At 41.0% G+C, this 19,072-nt stretch overlaps 1 protein-coding gene and 1 long non-coding RNA gene across 2 annotated transcripts in view; one reads left to right on the plus strand and one right to left on the minus strand.

Moving 5' to 3' along the window:
- Nucleotides 1-15,912, plus strand: part of IARS1 (isoleucyl-tRNA synthetase 1) — an 84,808-nt gene extending 68,896 nt beyond the window's left edge. Inside the window, exons 31-35 of the mRNA XM_082212013.1 lie at nucleotides 2,783-2,894; nucleotides 3,769-3,894; nucleotides 7,800-7,940; nucleotides 8,760-8,912; nucleotides 15,352-15,912. Coding sequence (XP_082068139.1) covers nucleotides 2,783-2,894; nucleotides 3,769-3,894; nucleotides 7,800-7,940; nucleotides 8,760-8,912; nucleotides 15,352-15,434 — 615 coding nt within the window. The 3' untranslated portion in view covers nucleotides 15,435-15,912. The remainder of the gene's footprint in view (nucleotides 1-2,782; nucleotides 2,895-3,768; nucleotides 3,895-7,799; nucleotides 7,941-8,759; nucleotides 8,913-15,351) is intronic.
- Nucleotides 1-19,072, minus strand: part of LOC309526090 — a 399,393-nt gene that overhangs the window by 86,609 nt on the left and 293,712 nt on the right. The gene's annotated exons all lie outside the window — the stretch shown is intronic.

Here is a 19,072-nt window from a genome sequence, read left to right on the forward strand (position 1 = left end):
AGTCGGTATATCCATTTCAGATGTTCATATTATATGACAAGCTTTAAGTTCAGGAAGTCACAGAAATCATCCAAGTGGTTTCAGAACTGGTCAGCATGGACTTATATACCCAGCACTAAGAACCCTCTTGGTTTTCTGCATTTCAGCTAATCATCTCTACCATATGAAATTAAAACTCAGAAATGCATGTTGTAGGTTACCTTTTTGACTGTATCTACTGATTTCAAGTAAAGCAAATTAAATCTGATGATGCTCAGGAGTCTCTTTTAATGCAGACTTGACAGACCTTAATCCAGGGGTAGTATCTGTTGAAATGTTTCTTAAGAGCTACATTGTGCTTATTGTCGCCACTGCCGACATAAAAAGTGCTTTCTCAACTCCCAGAGCCTGCCTCTCACTTTTTATCATGTGGATGTCACCTGTAAGCTGGGTATTTCACAGGAACACCATGTTTTGCAGATGCCTCCTTTATGTGGCCTAACTCCATCCTTTATAAGAGCAAAGAATTGTGTAAATGTAGCAATATGTATTATTGGGCATAGGTTGTGGCTTATAAATAGCGCATCTCCCCATTCAGAAAATGCCAGCTCCATTACTCTCCCAAGTTAAGTCTTTCACTGGGCCAGTGCGTTTGTTGGATATATTTTACTCACCTGAATATAGAGTGAATGCATCTGGGTAGCACAGTATAGAAGTGTGAAAAGACCATACATTATTTTTTCTTTTACATCGAATAGTAGATTTTTAAAAAATAGAACAATTCTTCTATTTTTTTTAAGCTGCACAACGAACTTAAACTCCACAATGTAACTGTTATTTTGTGTATCTTAAAGGACGCGGGTGGCGCTGTGGGTTAAACCACAGAGCCTAGGGCTTGCCGATAAGGAAGGTCGGCGGTTTGAATCCCTGCAACGGGGTGAGCTCCCGTAGTTCATTCCCAGCTCCTGCCAACCTAGCAGTTCAAAAGCACGTCAAAGTGCAAGTAGATAAATAGGTACCACTCCGGTGTGAAGGTAAACGGCATTTCCGTGCGCTGCTCTGGTTCGCCAGAAATGGCTTAGTCATGCTGGCCACATGACCTGGAATCTGTATGCTGGCTCCCTCAGCCAGTAAAGCGAGATGAGCGCTGCAACCCCAGAGTCGTCCGTGACTGGACCTAATGGTCAGGGGTCCCTTTACCTTTTAAAGGAAATAGTCATTTACTTTTCTGGTATTCTATGAAGTTGCCTAACAGAAATATAAATGTCTTTGTCTATTGATATGACCTTGATAGATAGAAAGCTAATCTAAGACCCCCGAATATAATCCCTGTATTACTTCATTAGCAAATAACTTGGAAACATATGAAAATAGTAGTGTATAGTCATTTAATAATTTGTTCATACAGTTAAAATGAGGCAAATCTGCAAGATGTTGGTGACAGTCCCATTCATTGTGATGAATACAGATTTAAATGTAATTTGGTGAGAATAATAGTTTAATGCAAGATACTGAGCAACAATGTGTGCAGCCAGAAAAAGCAAATTCTATGTTAATTTTACTGGTATATGTACAGATGGTTGATCTAAATGGAATAGATGAGTCTTGCAATTTTTTCATATTTTCATTTTATCAGGTCAAAAGCCCGTTAGTTGCTTAGGCTGGAATACTGTTTCAGTTAAGCCTAAAAACCTTAAATCAGGCATAGGCAAACTCGGCCCTCCAGATGTTTTGGGACTACATTTCCCATCATCCCTGACCACTGGCTCCTGTTAGCTGGGGATGATGGGAGTTGTAGTCCCAAAACATCTGGAGGGCCGAGTTTGCCTATGCCTGCCTTAAACAACCTACTACCTTCTGGAAAATAAAGCTATATATGAAAAAGGCAAAAAGTCCAAAGCAGTACCAAAACCTTGCTTTAGAACAAATACTGATGCAAATCAGGGTGCAATGAATATTAATGAAACCGCAAAAAATCCAAGCAACTACCCCATTTTTGAGTGACTTCCCCCTGTCCTTTCAGCCTCTCATGCTCCATTCCATGTTGCTGAAAACAAGGTCCCCTGACTCTCTATGAGACTATGGGGAGGGGGGGAATAAGGGCAAGAAAGCCTACTTCCATTTAGTAATGGAATGGTAATTTTTCTTTCAAAGGATTCAAACTTAAAAATTTATTTCCTCTGGTTTTAGCATCTTTAAAATGCTTCAGCAAAATACTACCCAGTCTCTAAAGGCATTTTTACAGGTTTAAGTCTACAGGTTCCAGTCCTATGTGCACCCAGATAAATAAAAATAATAACGTTTTGGGGGAAATGGGCCTTAACACTTGCATGGTAGCTGTGAAGGGGTTTTTTGTGTAGCTTTGCACCCACACTTTCTTACTATTCAGAATTCTTAATCCGGCTTTGAAATGTGACAGTTTCCTGGTGGCTAATGGGTAGTAACAGTTGCCCCCTAGTGGCCAACATTAGCAGACCCAGAAATGGCATTTCATAATGTTATCTGCATGTGCTGCTGTGACTCCTTTCTGTCTTCCTCTGATTTTCTGCATTTAACTTTTTTGCAGCCTTAAAAGTTTGTTTGCTGGCTTATAAATTGCAAATATTGTATTTTTAATGTCACCAGGGTTGCCTCTGCTAACATACTGTATTGCAGTCTTTTATTATGAAGCAGCGTTAAATTACAACTATTGTCACTATCATCCCTGCAGCATTTCCAAGTTGTAATAATTCTGAGGGGAAATAGTTTGAGTGTCTCCTCTTAGAATATTAATTTTCAGAAAATGTGACGCTTGTTTATTTAGCTGAAGGGATCAGAACTGGAAATTACACTAGCCAAAGGTGCTCTGAATCATCGCATTGAGCCAGCATGTGCTTATGTCAATCTGAACATCTCTGTGAATGGGAAAGAGCAAGGTAGGAATTCCTTAAACTATTTCTGAATGTTACTTGTCATTTGTCTTCTTTGAAACTGCTGCATCAAAAACCAAAAACTGCTTTTTAAAAAGGTTATGGCAAGGACCCAAAGGGTAGCCCACATAAAGGGTTTACATATCCGTAATAAGACTTCTTCCTTTTGAAGGCTTGACCCCTGTGCCAGATCGCAAGAGGCTTTTGGAAGCTATTTTCATTTCTCATGTGCCTTGTTATGTGCAGTGGAGAGCAACCGCTCAAGAAAAATCAGTTTCAACCTCCTTTGGCTCCTTTGAATTAGTTTTACATATGTTTAAAATCTGACAATTTTCTTTTTTAAAAAAAATATTTTCTAACAAAGCCAACCTTGAGAATTGTGTTTAGGCATCTTAACCATTTGAACCATTGTGCTTGGTTATTTAGTGCCAATTTTAAAGAATATAATTGAACTGATATAATTGAAATGAAGTTATAATTCCTGGATGAGATGAAAGAATTGTGCAATCCAAGTAACTTGCTTGGTAAATGTATTCACCCAGTAGGTGTGTATTCATAGCGGGAATTTCAGCCTGAGAGCCTTGTTCTTTTGTGGGGAGCCTCTGAGGGCCTTATGCCAAGGATGGGAGGCAACGATGGGTGCAGCAATGGATGTGATTTTTGCCTTTGTACAGTAACCTACATTCCAGCCAGGCAAAATCAATTGAGGGATGTATGGAGAAGGAATGGGAAGGGGAAATGGCCAGGGAGAGTCCCAAGAGCCACATTTCTTCCCCAGGCCTGTCCCCCACCCCTTACATATAGGTGTAACAGTATTGACAACGAATTGATTAAACAAAATTGGTTTCTTATGATTGCTGCTTTGTGCTTCTCTTTCCAGCTGGTACGGTGTTGCTGGAAAATCCCAAAGGAGATAATACATTAGACTTCGCCAAACTTGTTAACACCATTTCATGCATTTTTGGTCTTGAAAATTCAAAGTTAGCGGTTTTCAATGGAAAAACAGGTGGGTAGTGTGGTTAAGTGCGATGAGGGCTCATGTGCACACTTCTCACGGTCTCTGTGTGTTTGCATGTTTTGGGGAAATTATTATTACTGCAGTTTTATAGCACAGGTGACACTTGCTTTAAAATTAAAATCTCCTTGGAAGTATGCCTAGTCTTGGACCTGTGTTTTACTTTACTTTTTGACAAGAAGTTTATACACTGTTGAAACTGGTTATAAACAACTCCAGAATCATATTTAAAAAAATTCTCCTGAAGGCTGCTTCTGTGGTAAATTTGCTCAATTTTGGATGGAATGTTCAGGAGAGTGCTTTTTGACTCCTTATTTGGCTACTTAAACCCAGAAGAACAAGTTGTGATAGCATTTCAAACTCTGATATAGTTAGAACGTATGCGGTTTACATTCTAAAGCTGTCATAAAGCCATTTCTCTGCTATTGCCACTTTGAAGTGTTTTGTCATACGGAGGTTTGAAGATCTCCAGACTTGTATATACAGAACAATTTTGTTAAAATACACTTTAGGTTTTAACTTGTTCCTCTCTTAAACAGGTAGACAATAATTTTGACACATAAAACTTCGCAGCGACAAGAAACAGAACATGACTGATGCAATAAAAAGTAACAAAAGAATCTGAGTAAAAAACTCACACTATGTTCATATTGTGTTGCATGGCCATTGTTACCCTTTTAAAGTTTTTTTTTTTTTTTTTTTAAAGAAACTGCTGATCCTGTAGCAACACATGGAAAGCACAGAGACCCTATGGAGGTTTCCTGAACCCCCTTGTTGCTGGCGTCCTAGCTGTCAACTTTTTCTTCTTTTTTAAAAAAGAATTTAAGAGAAATTGCATACGCCATAGCAAACAGTTTCACGCTAGTACTTTGCTTAAACGCTTTCATGCACATTTCAGAAACATATTTTTGAGTATACTTTGCATAGCACATGAGTAGTGTCACACTTTATAGAAGTTTTATACTGTTCACACATAGTTATTGGTTTTGTTTGGTAGCTTTTACCATGGATATTAAGAAGAAGGTGAAACAACAGTTAGGGGTGAGCCTGAGTGAGGGGGGCTATTAACAAAATCTTTCTCTGCTGTAAAAAGTGCTTTCCTTCTCAGTGACGTATGTAGGTGGCTGCTTCCTGGTAAGCCCTTTGTATTCTGATTATGGTGGTAGAAATACTCCATTGTGAGCTTGTTCTCACAAGCCCAATTGGCTGCAGCTTTCTCACCCTTCAAACTGGCCTTCTTCCTAGCAACGGTAATGATGTAGCCAATCAGATTTGTCTATGTGATGACAGCCAACGCTAACTCACAGTGAAAGCAGTGCCTAGTTGTGTTTTGGGAGAGATCTATTGATTTTGCAAAAAAACTGCCCAGTATTTAGTTTATCTCCTTACTATATAAAACTAAATTGTGGTCTAAACCAGATGTTGGCAGTTTTAGCTTATACGTATGCATTGTAAATATAGGCTTTAGGAAACAGGACAGATAATAGAATGAGTCCACTTTTTTCTGCTTTGTGTTTAATATCCTAATGTTGTAAACAGAGAAAGCTATATATTTAAAAGGCGAAACGGTCAGGTAACAGGAAAGCACTTTTCATTTTTTAAACTGTTAATTAAAGTGATTTCTTGTTTGCCCGGATCATCTTGAGCTGTATTGTTCTCTCTGCTGTGTCAAGATGCATGGTGCCATTATCTTTGGAGTAAAAAACAAACCTGCACAAAGAGCAATGTGCTCATCAAGCCACATGAGCACAAAGCAATACAGCTGAATCTGCTGTATCATCACTTAGTGATGAGGGTCAGTGGGAAGGTTTATCTCTGGTCTACTCAGCATTTTGAACCAAATGTTCAGCTATAGCACCTTTACTGAATATTGAGCTCATATTCCAAATTATGTATCTGCTTATGTGGTTTTGCTTGGCAGACAAAGAGGCAGACTAATTTGCATGTCTTAGAATGTGATTTTTCTAAATATAAAAGAATGGACAAATAAATTTTGCTCCACATAATTCCACACAGCTATAGAAATATTTTTTGTAATTAATGCACTTGCTTTGAAATGCAGCTCTGTAAGATTCTGTAACATCTCTGAATTTATATTTATTCAAATAAGTTGAAGATCTATTCAACTGATTTGAACTTAAAATTATTCTTGCTGTATTGTCACTCACATGTGTGTGTGTGTGTGCATATGTATCTATATTAACAAATTAATTTCAGAGTGTTTGGAAGACTTGTGATTTATGTTCACACAGGATGGCACCAATTCATTGATACACCTTCTCCAAAATGTCATATCAGGCATGAGAGGGCAAAAGGTGTGGGAATTCCTTTTTGAGTGGTGTGTCTTGACAGATCCCCACCCCAATTTATGGCACGTTCACATAATGTGTAGGTTATCTGAGTTGTGTAAATCCTAATATGGCATTTCTTGCAATTCATTGACTGATAATGATTGCGTGTGCCATCCTTATTTGCAGGTAAATTTATTCAAGCACTAGACTTTTAGTCTGATGCTGTCAGAATTTCTGCCTTCTGCAGATAAAAAAATCAAATAAATCCTTTTGTGCAATACTTCTTAATGCAATAAATGCATTAATAAATGTCTTCTCCATTCTTAGCAGTCTTCGTTGTCCTTCTAGACAGCACACTTTTTAAAAAAAAATCAAAAGGGGCAAAATAAGCAAGAAGGCTCTGCTAGAGACTCCTTTGGGAGGAAGGGTGGAAGATAACTTTAATAAATAATAAACTTTTAAAAAATGGTTTCTAGAAGGATTTCAGGACAACATGCCTGGGGTTCCTCCTCCCAGAATCTTGCATGGTAGGTTAGGCTGGACAGTAATGATAGACTTACATGGAAATCTTACGTTTTGTTTTAACTCACCTGAACAATTTGGTGTCCTCAGCAAACCCAACTGCCTCACTGCTCACCCCTATTTCTAGATAATTCATGAACATTTCTGAAAGCACAGGTCCTAATATGGATCTTTGGAAAACTTCGCTTTCTATACCCTCCATTAAAAGAACTATCCATTTATTCCTACCCTCTGTTTCCTGTTCCTTGTCCTATGGATCAGTAGCTCTTAACCCATAACTTCCAAACTTACTCAGGAGTCTTGGGCGCGGTACTTTATCAAAAGCTTTTTGAAAGTCTTAAGTGCACAGTGTCAACTGTATCACCTCTAGCTATATGCTTGTTGACCCCCTCACTAAGATTTTAGAATTCTTTCGAACAAGACTTCTCCTTGCAGAAATAGGATGCAACACTGAGAGTCTTGACACCCTGGTAACATAAAAATGGCCCAGACTTTGCAATGTAGGACGTCCCAATCCAGGCACATCAATCCAGTCCAAAGATGCTTTCTAATCTTTATTCTCTTTATGCCATATACATTGGGGATGGCAAAACTGTGGCTTTGCGGATGTTTCTAGACTAGAAGTCTCACCATCCCTGATCATTGGCTACGCTGGCTGGGGCTGACATGAGGTGGAGTTCAACAACACCTAATGTCTACTGCACTGTAAATATTCCCAGCAAGTGAATACAAATAATCAAAAATGTTTCCAGTTTGAGGAGGAGTATCTGTGAACTCCATACACACTGCCCAGGCTAGCACCTTGGAGAGGTCACTTCGGTGCTGCTAACACAGCAAAACAAGACAGGAGGTAGCTGTTGCAAGTTACTGGTATCTGCAGCCACAGCAGGCGCTGTGATTCTTCAGCAGTTTGACTTCACCCCCGGAGGTGCACTCCATTGTCTCTCAAAACAGATGGATGCCAACAATCTGTGAACTGCATCGGAAAGCAAACTTACTCTAAGCAGCTGACCAGTATCAGGTGATAACTGGGATAGTTGTTACTTGTTGGTTTGCTTATAGCAGCTGGACTTTTCTTTTCAGAACTGAAAAACCAAACAGACTTGCTGAGTCTCAGTGGAAAGATGCTTCATGTAACTGCGGGGTCAGTGCCAGCCTTGAACAGTCTTGATGGCTTCCTCTGTCAGTATATCAATTTACAACTAGTGAATGCAAAACCTCAAGGTAATTATACTGATCATATGATACGAGATCAAATTATTTATTGCAACTTAAATCTTGGGCCCTGTTTGAAATCTAGCTAAAGGCATGGCTGCTTCCTGTTTCCAGTTGCTGTGGTTACATATGACCCCCCCGTCACACAATTAAACAGGCACAAGTCATGCTCTTTCTGCCTCCCCAAACAGTAATACTATTAAGGTTTTGACATGCTGGAGTTTCTTTTGAGGGAGGGAAGGTAAAGAACTGAAGTGATATTGCGGGGAAAGGCAACAGTGAGTTGTAGCCTGGGGTTTTCATAGGATATAAGAAGACAAAACTAAATTATCTCTAGAGCTGAGAATAGAATTAACAAGACCAGCTCAAGGATATATACTGGAGAGCAGCTGTTCTGGATGTGTGCGAAACAGAGACATTTATTCGACAATCCCATTGCATGTACTCACAAACTTCTCATGTCTTGAGCAAGTTCAGTTATCACCTTGATCTTGTTCTCACAAATTCTGTAGATGTTGTACATTTATGCTAGACAAATTGTATTGCCATATCATCGTAGTTTGAATATAAAAGCATTGCAAAATCCTGTCTTAACACTAGGCAGCCAACTTCCAGCCTTGCTCGGGGTGTGAATTATGAATGATCGTGCATTCCCATGCAATCCCATGTATTTAATGGGGCTTACTCCATTAAGTGCACATGGGATTACAGCCTGAGGCTGGCATCAGATTTCTAGGAGGGTGTAGGAGAAATGCAGGCCTGTGGGACCTCAGGAAACCGATTGTTTCTTTTTCGCTGCTGAGAATCATCACAACTTGTTTCCTGCAGAGTGTCTGAATGGATTGGTGGGAACTCTTCTAATGGAAAACCCGGTTGGTCAGAACGGACTCACATATCAAGGGCTTCTTCATGAAACGGGGAAAGTGTTTGGACTCAGAAGCAGGCGGCTAAAATTGTTCCTGGATGAAGCGCTGACAGAAGGTAAGCAGAGGGAGCTGTCCTTATTCAACTCACATTTATATTGCTTCATGCTGTGATAAGTCTCATACTACTCTTAGTGTTTCTTGGTTTTTTTGATAAAAACAACTCCTAGATACTTTAATAAAATCTGTGTTAGAACAAAAAAATAATAATAATCCCAGCATGGTAGAAAGAAGGCTCAGCTACAACCTTTTCCCATTATGTAAATGTCCAATGTGCACAGAAAGATTTTATGCAGAGCAGCAATCAATCATGTCAGCCCCTGCTAGTGTTTCAAACAGTACTGTCTTCACACATCTTTTACGTACACTGGCCTAGATCTCATTGGGGTGATAAACCAATCTGTTAAGGCAGAGGTTTTCAACCTTTTTGAGTGCATGCCTCCTTTGACCAACTGTGGGATACCTGGTAAAACTTGTGTTGTTTCATCATTCCCTACAATCCTAACCATGCCTGCTCGTAAGTAAGTCCTACTGAATTCCTGCCCCCAGCAAAGTACAGGGCTGGGGTTGGATCAAGTCACTTGTCGCCAAAGCAAGAAGTGCCAAGTTCTTACCTATTAACCTGCCCACTGGTATCTCACCATTAAATGAAGTATTTAACAGAATCCCAGTTTGGAAAAGCAGAGTTGCCACCACAACAGCTGTTAAGACCAAGCACCAGCAGTGAAGCTTAGAATTTAGCCTGTGGGAAGTGTGTCTTACAGATGTTCACAGCTGCCCATTTGCAGCCCAATCCTATGTGGGTTTATAAAAATTAAGTCCCACTGAGCCCAACCAGACATACTGCCTAGAAAGTTTTGAATACACCATTTAGATTGGCAGCACCCTCCCCCACTTCCCCCACCAGCCCTTACAAACCGGGGTTCCAGGTCACCTGTCTCTCTCTCTCAAGGTTTGCTGAACCTCAGTGTCCCAACTCCAGGAATGTGCCACTTGTTTGGGTCCTTCCCCACCCCAACACCTTTTCCTTAGTGCCAGCATTAGAAATAGGTAGGAACCCCGCAAGGTCTCGCTGCCTGGGGATCCAGAGCTATTTCTCCGCATGGTTCACTTCACCCTGCCCTGCACCATCATGTTTTCTCCCCGTTCACCACGGTTCCATCACTGCCCCATGAGGACTGGTCCTGATTCCAAGCTAGAGCCGCCCCAGAAAGTCAACAGACTATAACCCTGAATTCAAGGAGGGAGCCTGGCTTGCTGTGGCCACTGCAAACCAATCAGGGCAAGCCATGCTAGTTTGACTTGACCAATCCATTTACTGCTTCTTACTTCCTCAAGTAAGTACTGCCCTGCAGCTGGTTTAACAGCTCCCTGCCCTATAATCAACCACTCACCCCCTCTTCCTTTGCACATGGGATGTAGAGAGCAAGGGGGCAGAACAAGGCGTGGCTCTACGTGGGAGGGAAGAGTGTGAAATGACAAGCCTTTTGACCAGTAAATGACAAGTGCAGTTGCCTGGTAGGTGGTACCAACTGAGTAACAGCAGTGTCAACCAACTGGAAAGAAGGATAGTTTCCCTCCAATATCGTTCCCCATTCCCCGGTGGCTGCCCGTGGCTTCCCCCACACCGCCCATGACCATCATTCAAGGTGCCACAGATTGCCACAGTGCATCGCTTGAAAACCACTGTGTTAAGGGGAAAGTGCTGGGTTGTCAGGATCCCACGATCGACCACGCCCCCTCCCGCGCGATCGACCAGTAGATCACGATTGACCTGTTGGACATCCCTGATCTACATAATTACAAAGAATAGCACAGTAGTCATAAAAATAAATAAAACACATTTAAAACTACATAACCAAACTGAACAATTTACACATAAAAATAAAAATACAAAAAGTTAATATCACTTAATATCAGTAACAACAGCAAAAACTCCAAACAAAACTTTCCCCCCAATACCCCAGTCCTTGCTGGGCAGCAGCCACAGCAGCAGTCCTTATGAGGCCTGTCAGGCCCCTGTCCTAATCAAAACAAAATTAAGATCTGAAAATACAACAGGTGCCCCAGGCTCCCTTAGTGGTATTGTGGAGACTGTTTTCTCAAATAAAGTGGTTACTGTATGCTTATTTAAACACGTAAAAGCATCTGAAATTGAGACATTTTATCTCATTAAACTTAAAGCATTTGAGAAAGGCATAAAACAAAACACAGCAACTTGTGTAAATGGAAAATGAGGCAGTACTTGAAATCTTGATGACCTGAGAAAACGTGAGAGGAATTGAATATTGCGTTTTAATGCTAGAACAAAGTTGATTTTCATCTTCTGTCAGTGTTGCAGGGCAGAAAAAAAGTTATTACAGTAAATGTTCCATGAAGATTGTCTGACAATTATCTCAGTAAAATGACTGACTTGGTAAAATAACTGACAAAAACTATGATGTATAGTAATTAGATATTGTCCACTTGAAATATGTGTATATCTCATTCAAGAAAATATCCTATTCTTTTTTTATTCTACTACTACTTGAGGAACTTTTGCTACAGTTAAGCATGTCAGTTAATTCAATCAGGAACATGACGTGAACTTTTTAAAAGTGTGCCGTACATTTAGTAACAAGCACTTTAAAAAGTAAAATGCATTTGTCTTAACAGTAAGAGCTATTGATTTATCATATTGATGAGTGTGTGGATATTAAAATCTAGCATTAAATTGGCAGCGGTTATTTTGAGAATGCTGCCAGTGATCTTGTTTGCATGACGTCGTAAGCCAGACTGTGGCTTGGTTTTGTTCTTTGCTGCAGCTCATTGATAGGGAGGTGAGCCATGAACCTGGGTTTGGACTACATGCTAAGCCAAACCTTGGAGTAAAAAAGGCGGCGGGGGCGGGAGGGGGGGGAGGAGAAGCAAAGCAGTTGCAAGCTTGTCTCTAGGAATCTGCATAGTCATGCCATCGTTTGGTTTGCAAACCAGGCCAGTGTTAGACATAACTTTTTATTTACATTGGTACCTCGGGTTACATACGCTTCAGGTTACAGACTCCGCTAACCCAGAAATAGTACCTCGGGTTAAGAACTTTGCTTCAGGATGAGAATAGAAATCGTGCTCGGCGGCGTGATGGCAGCAGGAAGCCCCATTAGCTAACATGGTACTTCAGGTGAAGAACAGTTTCAGGTTAAGAATGGACCTCCAGAATGAATTAAGTACTTAACCCGAGGTACCCTAATGTAGTCCTCAGAAACTTATGTTGTTGTTGGCTTCAAGCGAGGTTTATGGATAAAATGAAATGGCAGAGCATTTTGAGTGATCCTTCACAATGATGGCACAGATGGATGTTGGTAACAATAATAACAACCATAGATTTAACTCTGGTAACTGCTGCTTGCCCCTACTTCAGCTGTCAAGCTGGAACAAGAGATTACTTCCCCATTTTCTGATATATAAGGTATGGTACTCTGCAGTCACTGAGAACCTGAGGCAGGGATGAGGTGTTGTCTTGCTCTATGTCAAGCAGCATGAATCTTGCTGCCTCTGTCATTTCAGTTCCTGGCACAAACTAAGAGAGCAAGAAAGACTGTTGACACATCATGATGTATATGCATGATCTGGGATTCTACTTTGTTAAATGTGCAAGAGCTTCTGAATGCATAGGTTATGGGGTGGAGCCAATAAGTGCAGTCTTGACCCGCTCTGTCTTCACTGTACAGATGATGTTTGTTTGAACAGAGCATGTCATTTTGCTCCAAGCATCGAAGGAGGTTGGACCAGTGAGTGAAATTCCTGCTGTTTGTGCCTTTCTCCAAGGCCCAGCATGAAATGAGGCTTACCCCATCTCATCCCCTATGTTCTTTGCATATATTAGAAAATTCAAGGGACTTTGGTGCTAATTATAGCCAGCCTTTCATAGCATCATGTCTTTAGCATTTTTTCACAGCATCAGCAGTTTTGTTAACAGTTTGAGGTTTGACAGGAGATTTACAACAATTGCAGCATCATATTTAATGAAAACAGCATATCTCTTGAAATTTGCATTGCAAAATAGATTGGGGGGGGGAATGAGTTGGGTGTGAAATTCAGGCTCTTATCACAACTACATGGTTCCACTGATTTTATTTTTTATTTTTCCCCAGTTTGTGTAGAGGCATAAATTGTCCAGTTCAACTGAGAGGCAATGGCGCCTTATCTATCCTGGCATAAGATTTGTTGTAAATTGATAAATATCTGCATACCAAATGCGTGAGATACGGACTTCTATAGGTGGAGAGGAGGGTGTGAGACAGCAAACATTTATCAGCTCGGGAATTTAAATGCTAATGGTATTCATGTGGCAGTCTGGTTGTATGAATCTTCTATTACAGTCAGGTGGTGATTTCTAATCCTCTGAACATGATACTCCAGAGGCAGGTTTAAAAGATGATAAATCTTATCTGACACAAACTGTACTTGGTAGGACACCACACTCTCATTTCTGGCATGAGGCTAGCAAATTAATTTTTCTAAAAAGTGAGACTGCAGAAATAACGGCTCCATTTGTTTCTAGGGCCCAAAAGAGAGAGAGGGTTCTTCTAGCTGTTGGTCTAGTGCTGAGAAGGTCCAGGTTCTGACTTGTGGCCCTTAAGAAGGCATGAACTCATGAAAAGGGATGAATGGAAGCTTGCCCCTTACCTGGTAACAACATTAACATCTGTAGGAAGCTCTGGTGGTGCTGGAGGACTAGGTTTTCCTGTCTGTGACATGCAAGTTGGATCTATATGCTGTGTTGGACCTAATATGCTCTTCACCACAGATATCTTTCTGTGCTGCTGCTATGATAACAGGAGAAGCCGAGTGATGTAATTTATCTGTTTATAGATGCTGTGTCTACCCAGGGTGACAGAACTCATTAAAGCATGCTGAAACCAATGTCAGAATGGTCAGCTTTGCTTTATGAAGCAATTGTGCACATATTGCAATGGGAATCATTTGCGGCTATGATTTGTTTGCTGCAGGCTTATCTTGCGTACTGGCATATTGCTAACTACACTCTTTAAATAAGTAAATTCAGAGGCAGGTTTTATGCTTCTACCTTCTGTATCTTTCAGTTCATTTTCTCTCAGTTTCAGCTGGACTGTTCTTTAGGGCTGGGCTATATCAGCTTTTCAACATCACCAAGCCAAACATCATGGTCTGGTGATATATCACAAGGTTGAAAAAAAAGCTGCATTGGCCTCAGCCCACCCCCAGCTGAGCATTAAGCTGCCCCTGCCCCCCAGCTGAGCAAGCCCCATGCCTCTCCGGCTCCCGGGTCAGGTATAGGGCTCGCTCAGCTAGGGGAACGGGAGCAGTGTAAAGAAGCCAAGGGAGGACTAAGCTGTATCAGCCCTGCAATACAGCTTGCTCCTCCCTCTGCGGTATGAGGGGTAGAGCGATGGTGGTTTCACCTGGCAGTATATTGCAAGTGAAACAGCTGCTGCTCCTGAGTACCTCTGCTACCAGCAGCCCGATGTTGAAAGCAGCGCTGGTAGCAAAGGGACTTGGGAGTGGTGGCGGTTTCACCTGCAATATACCACCGGCTGAAGCTGCCATCACATTCTCTCAATACATTGCCTAGGCCTACTGTTATTTGAGGAAACAAGTGCTATATTTGAAGTGGCATATCCTTTACCTTTTTAAGAGGATTCCTAATTTTGATTTTTGGACTGCAAAATGGAGATGAGCTTCAGCTTATAGATCTCTTGTTTAATTTTCAGGTAAATGAGCAGCCTACTGCAAAATTTAGGTTGGGTCTTAAGCACAATGAGGTGCAACTCTACAGCTGGCCAAAGGCCAGGTGAGGCTCCATAGGAAGTGCTGTGAGTGCCACAGCTGCCATGAGGACTGGCAGCGTTGCCATGGAAAGTAACCACATCAGCCAGCCCATTCACTCCACATAATCCCTTCTATTCAGAGGTTACCAATGAGGGAAGCAGACTCAATGTTTCCGCTCATATGCCATTAAGGTGACACATATATCAGGCCTATAACTGATCCAGGTGGATGCACCTGTTTACTGTCTGGGTTTACCAGTACATCTATCTTGTAGATTCCTGGTGACGCTTTCAGAGTAGCTTGATGTCAATGTTAAGATAAAAAGGACTTGCTGTGACCCAGGCATGTGTCTCTGACACCAGAGTAGAATTGGAAATGTAGGGAACATTAATATAAAACCTGTTAAGGTACACATAGAAGTCCTCATTTTGATTGATACCTAACAAATAAATTGTAACTCTTGTTCTAGATGATCTAGAATCTAATTCCCTATTTTTCTTAGATATGATCTTTGATATGATAAAGCTTCATTAAGAAAATAACTGTTACTTTGCTGTAATACAAAAACCTGATTTTTTAAAAAATGTATGTTATATGAGATGGATTGTTTTTATGCCCTGTGTATGTTGCGACCCAGCCTGGCACCATTGGGTCATGAACAGTAGGATGCAAAATTTAAAAATAATGTTCATTGTTCTCTTTTCTTTCAGAGATTACAAGGAATACCTCCATGAAAACTTTAAATACGAAGACGGTGTATGTTCATGCTGCACCAACAACAGCTGAATGTTGAACAGTTTGGACTTTTTCATGGAGAAATCTGATTAGCAATTGGGATAGAATCACCGAAGTATTTAGGGTGATTTGAACAACAGGAGCGCTATATGGAATGTGTTTCTATCAGTGCATGTGTAATATGCTGCTTTAGGTTAAAATACAGTGATTTTTCATTATGTTATGAGATATTTAAAAGCTATGCAGAGTAATACCCAGTCTCAAATACTCAGAAGGATCTATGCAGTGGCCTGAAAGAAATTGAGATGAGTACCTCAGTATTGCTGTTCTGTCTGTTCTTTATAGAGAGGCTATCTTCAGTTTTTCAAATGTTTCTGTTTCTGCAACATTCATACTATGCTATGTTGGCTTGAACCCTAATTAAATAAGAGTAACCTGATGTATTTTCAGCAATGCTGACAGGCTATTCATGAAGTACGTATTGACACACATTCTCTAATATCCATGATTTTGAACAATAAATTGCTTTATCTAGATGGCTGCATTACTTGATTTAATGGTTAACTAAAGAAACACTCTGCTTGTCTTAAAGAGGAGTGTTGGAGGGCCATGGATACCAAGACTGTAGCTAGGTAAATATTGTTTCGTTGGTTTTTTTTTTTTTTTTTTTTTTGCCAAGTAGGTTTGATAGAATTTAGTCTGCTTTGCTTTTGCTGATTTTAAAAAAATGCTTCACATTGTGAATATTTCTTGGGTCTGAAGATGGAGCAAAAAATAAATAAATAATAATATTTGATTGGCATCATGAATTCAGAGCCAGGGGGTTGGTGGTGGAACAACTATGCATGGTCAGAAGGAAAAGAGGGGAGCGGACTCTGAGGAGGAGGCACCAGAAGCTGAAGAGGCAACAGGGTTTATTGAGCAGGAAGAGGCTGGGGCAGAGAGCAGTCCAGGCTCAGAAGCAGAAGAGGAGGGGACCCAAGAGGCAGCTATGAGGCAGGCTGCTGAAGAAGCCAGGGAAGTTTCCCCTCCTGCTGTGACCAGCTCACCTTCCCCCTGGTCTCCCATTACATGCAGAGAAATGGAGAGGGTGGAGCGATGAGATACAAGGTGCCAGATCCATAGACTGTTGGGGAAGGAACCAGGGGGAGGAGCCTTAGGGAGCGGTGGAAACCAAGGACCTCCAGTCCTTGTAGATGCCTCATTGGGAGCAAGACCTACTGGGAAGAGTCACTAGGCCTGCACTGTTTTGGCTGCTTTGAATAAAGAATTCACTAACATTGGTGTCTTTTTTTATTGCTGATCTACTCCTGGCTCTGACTCCTTACAGAGATTGCCCTGCTGGGTGTTGCAGCAGGCTAGTGGGATGGGGCAGCTATGGTTGGAAAGGACACAGGAGTCTGCAGTCTTGTCTGCTAACCCAATGAGTCAGATGGGCTGCAGCTGTGGATAGGCGTGGAGGCAGGTGGGGAGAATTTAAAGGATAGGGAGAGCTGTGTTTGGGGAAAACAGACAGGCAACAAGCAACACAGGGAGAGAAGCAACAAGCTTGCCCTAGGCCTCTTTCCCCTCAAGCTAGTATGTTTCTTGGGTGGAGTATTGTCTGTCCAGTGTCCACCACTGCAGATCAGCCTAGCCCAAAGGCTTTCAAGAGGAGGCTGGCAGCAACAAACAGGAAGGCCGCTTCAGCAGGACAACAAATGGAAGGTATGTTTATTGCTTATTTAGCCACAGAGGCCAACTACTCTCCTGTTATGCAGTCTGTTTACCTTGTTCTAAGGAGCTGCAGCTCCAGACCAGATGCAGTAGAAGCCCAGGCTGTTTGACTTACCCATTTGGGACCACAACTGGGGGAAAGTGTAGTTGAAGCCTGCAGAGAAGGCTCTTTATCTTCAGGGAGGAGGATGTGGAGATATACTTAACTTAGATAAACTGTGGTGAGGGGGCTCTTCCACAAGCAGCCAAATTGTGGCTTTTTAAAGGCAACTATTGGACGAAATTAATTTTGTAATTGAAGATGGATCGCTAGTTTGGAAAAATTGTTGTCAATAAAAGGAGCATGGAAAAATTTGCAAGTATCCAAACACTTTGAGAATTTAGCATGCAACTTCTCTAATATAAGTAAGTATGTCAGCAGTGGTCTGCTTTTCTGTGACACTAGATCTTGGATTAATGGCAAACTTATTTTGCTGTAATGACCAGGATTTTCACTTTTTGAAATACAGCAAATCTACATGCCTATAGACTGCCATTTTATTAACTTTGCGATTTAATAAACCCGTGAACATGAAACTGATAAGGTGTGGGACACATTTTAACTTTTTAAAATAAAATTATTACACACTATTTTTTATTTTTTTAATAAAAAAGCCCCATTAGCCATACACATGCTATTCAGATGAGGCAGAACTGTTGTACATTGAATATGGCTTCAAAGTAATGCTGGCTTGGAATTACCAGGGTTACCAGCGGCAAAAGATAATCCGTAACAAAACCCTTTACTGACTCAAAGTACATATGATGCTGCTACTTGCCAAAAATAGACTTTACCCTGCAGCACAGAATACCTTAAATGGAGCAAATCCTTCAAATTACATCCAGTATAAAATACATCCAAAACTGGCTCCCTAGATTTTTACCCAAGATAAGTAGCTGGTATGCTCTTCAATGAAACATAAACCCCCAAACATCTGTTTAATTTTATTCTCTGTGTCCACTGGTTTTTTAATTATTATTCTGATGGCTTCAGTGAGAAGCACAATGCTAATGCTATATGAAACATTAATTTACTCTGAGAGCAATATCCTTTCTGAATTTTGACATGTTTGAGGACAGGCTAGGATAGAAGGAACCTGATGATGCTGAACAATCCCTTGCCAGATATATTCTGGGTGTTATACTATAAATAGTGGTAGCATATAGGAGACCTGAAGTGGGGCCTCTACCCTTCCAGAGATGGGAGCAAGGAATGGGGATGTGCTCAAAGAAATGTGAGTGCTGTTAGCACTGTTCTTTTAACATTGAAATACCAACAGTGTCTGTGGTCCTGTATACAAAATGTGAGTCACTTGGGGCCACCTCAAACATGGGAAGCTGCTGTTTATTTTCCTCTCCTCAATGTATATAAATACATTGGTTATGATCATGTGGCGAAAACTCACACATGTTCCCAATGACTAGGAAAAGTCCCTTCCCAAGGCTGCTGGAAGTTATATTTTTTAAAATGTGGAATCACCCACCAGAGGGTTTTTGTTTTTGTTTTGTCCCAGAATACCCAAGTGTAACCTGCATAGCATCTCTCGGAGGAGATTCAGAAAATTGGACCCATAATAATAAGTGATAATATAAGTAATAATAATAATCTGCTCCTGGCAGATATGGGCTATACATTCTGATATGGGCTATACATCCATGGGGGACTCTGACTCCCCTAAAGACCCCTGTGACAGGGATGTTTTGTGGGCATTAAAAACAAAAATGGCAGATTCTTGCTTAGTAGATTTTGCAGTTAATGTGATGCCTGCAAGCCACCTTGAAGATCTTATGGGTGAAAGGCAATATGAAATCTTTTAGATAAATACTGAAAGTTTGCTGACTTCTGCACCACGTCCAGAACTGATGGCTATAGATCTGTGGTGGCTTGCAGAGAGTATTTGTTGCTGCATGTATTTTACACCCATGTTCAGAGACTTACGG

This window comes from Podarcis vaucheri (assembly GCF_965113315.1).
Source record: "Podarcis vaucheri genome assembly, chromosome: 2".
Lineage (NCBI taxonomy): Eukaryota > Metazoa > Chordata > Lepidosauria > Squamata > Lacertidae > Podarcis > Podarcis vaucheri.